This window comes from Penaeus vannamei, chromosome 11 (genome assembly GCF_042767895.1).
Source record: "Penaeus vannamei isolate JL-2024 chromosome 11, ASM4276789v1, whole genome shotgun sequence".
Classification (NCBI taxonomy): Eukaryota; Metazoa; Arthropoda; class Malacostraca; order Decapoda; family Penaeidae; genus Penaeus; species Penaeus vannamei.
In genome coordinates, this window is record NC_091559.1 from 40,741,288 (window position 1) to 40,746,287 (window position 5,000).

Genomic DNA, 5,000 nt, shown 5'->3' on the forward strand with positions numbered 1-5,000 from the left:
ATTGTTGTTAATAAAATTATTTCTATTCGAATTTCTTCTTTCTCTTTGGCGTTATCTTTATTGATGATATTCATTTTATTACGACATGAATGGTAATTGTATATTATCAGTACCATCATTGTTACTGAAATCATTAGTAATACTATAAAATAATGTTCCACACAATCATTTTATTCTAAATAATAAAATAACTTTTCTTTCCTTCTTTTGTGTTCCATATTCATAATTTTCAAATCTTCCTTATATACATACATATCAATTCTTAAAGGTCAAAGTCATGACCTAAATTCAATATAAAAAACCGTAAGGGAAAGGTCAACAAAAACATGTACAATAATTCGTGTATTTTATTAAAATTATCTACAAATCCTTCCATATATATACAATATTTGGTTTTCTTTCCCCCTATTTCGTGAACCTCATACCCTACCCCCCTTCAAAATCACACACACAAAAAAGGTCTAACCAAAACACATATACAGTATATCTATTTACAGACGTTTAAGACCCCTAATCAACAAGGCATCTGGAAATCTATCATACAAAAAAGTGTGAGGGGAAAAAATGACTAAGAAACACCGAACTGGTCACCTGTGGGGCCCAATTTGTATAATCACTTGGGGAGGCCCATTTAATAAAGCCACTTTGAAAGGCCCAATTTGTAAAGTCACTTTGGGGCCCAATTTCATAAAGCCACTTAAGAGGGCCCATTTTGTAAAGCCACTTGGGGGGGGGGCCCTCACCTATGAAGCCACTTGAGGACCTAATCTATAAAGTTTATAGATCAACGGATAAAGTTTATAGATCAACTGAAGGCCCACTTTATAGTCACTAGTGTCCGATCTATAAAGTAACATGTGGGTCCACTATAGTCACCTGAGGACCTAATTTTAGAAGTCATCCTCTATAACTTAAGATATATGTTTCATATTGTTTGTATTTGTCTGCTGGTTGAACACACGACTTAAAAACGATGTGTTTTACTTGCCAGGGTCTGAGGGTAGGAGAGAGGATCGGGGTGGGGGTGGGGGGAGGGGGTGGGGGAGGTGGTATTAATCACAATTGCCTTTGAAACCAAAGAGTGACAAAAGAATAAAGGTCATTTTCCTGTGCTACTTCAACAGCGCACTCCACTGTTTATAAACTTCTAGAAACGCAAGAAAAATAAAAATAAAATAAAAATGTAACTCCTTTTTGGCTCCAACGTAAATTGGTGATAATGATATGCATGAGCACAAAGAATCTCGTTACCTATTCAAGTTGTTTTTTTCACAGCTTTTTCAGATATGTGTCGGTGTGTTTCATAATCTATTGGAAGATAACATTTGCCTTGTATATCAATGGGTTTAAATGATTTCTCGCTATTTTTCCTTTCTTTCTCTCTCCAAAAATCTCGTAATCTTTTTTTATCTCTCTCTTTCTCTGACCTTTGTGTTCCTTTTGTGTATCTTCTATCCCGTATTTGATACACACAAGAAAAAAATTCCCTTTCCTTCATCGCCACACCACATTCTGTCCATGTCAGAAACCTTTACCGTGGCGTGGCATAATCACCACCAATTCCTTTTCTTCATCATAAAAAAATAAATGGGTCACTTCCTACGAACACGCACACACACTTCCGTCTCAGACCTTTCGCCGTTTCTCCAACAAATCCCAAAATCCACATCACTTCCCCGGCTCGAATTCAAGGGAAAGACGAGCACACAGGGTCCTCTCACTAGTCCATCGGCAGATCACGCGAAGAGGTTTGGATATAGGGTTAACGCAGTAGTAATTCGTATTGTGTTGATTCCGCACGAAGATCGCTGCATGAGGAAGGCACTGGGATGTGGCACTGAATCTGAGTTCTTGGGTGGATAAAATCCGAGACTGGATAAGAATTCATCTTGCATCTTTCTCTCTTTTTGCATTCGCTTCGCACTCTCGTCGGAACATAGCCAGGCGCACTTTCGCGCAGCAACGTTCCCAAGGGCTCCATGCAAGCACTCGCGCTCTGTGTTTCTACCGTTGCATAAATCGACTGAGTGCGCAAGGACACGGGCGGGCGGGCGCACGCACGCGCAGCTGCCTCGGCCCTTCCTAACCCTCTTCGTCCACCGGTTATCGCTCGCTATTCCTCCTCGGGCCTTCGATAAGAGCCTAGCGCCGCCCTTCCCTATCTCGAGTCGAAGAGCCTGGCCGAGGAGGCGGCGGAGGCGGGAGCGGCGGCCAGCGACCGCGTCAGGTGCTCCATCTTCAGGATGGACGACGACGTGTCCGGCAGGGGGCCCATGTCCTTCAGGGGCGAGTTGCCCGTCCCGTGGCCCTGCTTGCCCATCCCCGGGCCGCCCTGCTTGCCCGCCACGGGGCCGCCCATGCCGCCCTGCTTGGCCATCGTGTACGCCTTGGAAGAGTTGATTCCGGCCTTGACGAAGGAGGCCGAGGAGGTGGCGCTGGCGGCGGCGGCGGAGGAGGCCGTCTTGGGCAGGTTGTTGTTGTTCCTGGCCTCGGACTGGTGGCGCACGAAGGACGGGTTCGGGATCTGCCTGACGGAGGCGTTGGCGGGGGACTTGGCCACGATGCGGCTGCTGGAGGCCGGCCGCTTGGTGATGGACACGGTGTTGGTGTTGCCGCCGCCCAGCTTGACCAGGCCGGGCACGGACACGCCCTTCCCCGCGGCGGCGGACGCGGGCGTGGACGAGCTGCTGGTGGTGGCGCCCGCGGACGTGCTGGGGAGCTTGGTGATGGTGACCTCGGGCGTGGGCGACGAGATGGTGGGCGTGGCGGGGCTGGCGACGGCGCTTACGCGGCTGCTCTTGGACGAGGGCGACTTGGTCACGGTCGACGCGCCCTTGCCGCCCGCGCCGGAGTGGGCGGTGGTCTTGTGGGCGCGGCCGTTGGTGAGCGGCGTCTGCGGAGCGGCCTTCGACGTGGGCGACAGGTCGATGGGCGTGGGCTCCAGCGGCCGCGGCAGCGTCTCCGACACCATGTTGGCCAGGTTGAACTCGCGGATGCGGGCGGCCGCCTGGCTCAGCGTGATGAGGTTGGTCATGGCCGCCACGTCGTTGAGCGTGGGCGGGTCGCCGTACGCAGACGCCATGTACGCCGCCGCCGCCAGCGCCGGGGACATGAAGCCGCCGCCCACGCTGCCCGGGTACATGTTCCCGCCGCCGGGCGCCGTGCTCGCGCCGTACGCCTGCTGGCTGGTCACCTGACCGCTGGGGACGCTGACGGGGGTCAGCATGGTGCTGGTGGGCGTGGTGGGCGTGGTGGGCGTCGAGCTGCGCTGCTGCATCTGCTGCTGCTGTTGCATTTGTTGATGCTGTTGTTGCTGTTGATGATGGTGGTGCTGCTGCAGCTGTTGCTGTTGCTGTAGCTGCTGCTGCTGCTGTTGTTGCTGTAGCTGCTGCTGCTGCTGCTGCTGCTGTTGTTGTTGTTGTTGTTGTTGTTGTTGTTGTTGTTGTTGTTGTTGTTGTTGTTGTTGTTGTTGTTGTTGTTGTTGTTGTTGTTGTTGTTGTTGTTGTTGCTGCTGCTGCTGCTGCTGTTGCTGCTGCTGCTGTTGCTTCTGGCGGCTGGCCAAGTTGTGGGCGATGCTCAGGATGGTGGGCGAGCCGGCGCCGCCCCCGCGCCCTCGCCCGGGCGACTTGGGCGAGCTTTTCACGCCCGAGGGGGACTGCTGCGGCGTCTTGCTGGGCGGGGTTTTGGCACTGGGGTGGGCGGCGGGCTGCGGGGGGCGGGCCTGGGCGCTGGACACGGGAGGGCGGCCCATGCTCTGCTTGTTGCACCCGCCGACGGAGGCGGGCGCGCCACCCTTCGACTGCAGCTGGGGTGCGCCGGCGGAGGGCGTGGGCGGCCCGCTTGCATACGCCATGCCGGCGCCGGGCAGCGCCCTAGGCGAGGGCGTGGAGCGGGAGGCGGGTGGCGTGGCGGGCGGCTGCGGCGAGGGCGCCGAACCGTCGTGCGAGGGCGTCTTGGGCGTGGCCGGGCGCGGGGAGGCCGCAGGGGCGGGCGGGCGCTGGGGGCCGCTGCCGTCCGCGAGTCTGGCCGCGCACTGAGTCGCCTGCGAGCGCTGCGTCTGCGCGCCCGCCGACGGGGGCGGCCGCGGGTGGACGGTACCATTGGGCGTCTTGGAGGACACGGGCGTGCCGGAAGGGCGCGCCGCGGCGGAGGCAGGACGCTGCATGGCGGCCATTCCCGGGGACACGCCTTGCGGGCGCTGTGCCCCGGGCGCAAGGTGAGGGCGCTGCGCGGGCGAGGCGCCGGCGGGCCGCGGGCCGCTGGCTGGCGGGCGCTGCGCGGCGGGGGCACCGGGGCGCGGGGCGGCGGCCGCGCCGGCGGGGAAGGCGGCATGCCCGGGGCCCGCTGAGCGCCGGGGTGCCGGGGCGCGGGGCCCCGCGGCACCGGGATGGCGCTGTGGGGCGGGCGCGCCCGGGCGAAGGGCGGCCGGTCCCGAAGGTCGCTGCGTCGCAGGGGCGGGCGGGCGCGGGGCGGAGGGCGTCGGGGGCCGCGGGACGCCGGCCAACGAGGGGCGCTGCGTGGCGGGCGCTCCCGGGCGCGGCGCGGAGGCGGCGGAGGGGCCCGCGGGGCGAGGGCCGCCAGGGGCGCCTTGAGGCCGCTGGGGCGCTATGCCGCTGCCGGGGAGTCTCTGCGTAGCCGCGGGAGGAAAGCTCTGCGCCGCCGTCGTGGTGGAAGTAGCGGCGGAGGTGGCGGGGGCGGGGGCGGCGGGCCCCGCGGCGGCAGGGCCCTCCTGCGGGGCCCCGCCGGCCTCGCTCGCCCGGCCGTCGCCAGGGCGCTTGACCGACACCTTGGCGGAGTTGGGGCGCACGGGCGGGCCGCTGATGCTGATCAGGCGGTTCTGCACGCTGAGGCTGGCGGACACGGTGGGGCTGCCCCTGCCGGCGCCCGCCTGCGGCTGCGGCGCCATCTTGGCGGCCGGCGCGGGGGGGCGGGGGGGCCGCGCGTCGCCCAGCCTCGGTCCGGGCGGCCTCATGTTGACCGCTGCGATGCGGGAGGCGTTG

The 5,000-nt window shown here is 59.6% G+C and overlaps 1 protein-coding gene across 1 annotated transcript in view; it reads right to left on the minus strand.

The window, feature by feature from the left end:
- Positions 1-333: 333 nt before the first annotated feature.
- Positions 334-5,000, minus strand: part of LOC113823480 (polycomb group protein Psc) — a 61,986-nt gene continuing 57,319 nt past the window's right edge. Inside the window, exon 6 of the mRNA XM_070127294.1 lies at positions 334-5,000. This exon is cut by the window's right edge and continues 839 nt beyond it. Within this exon, the coding sequence (XP_069983395.1) occupies positions 2,159-5,000 (2,842 nt within the window). The 3' untranslated portion in view covers positions 334-2,158.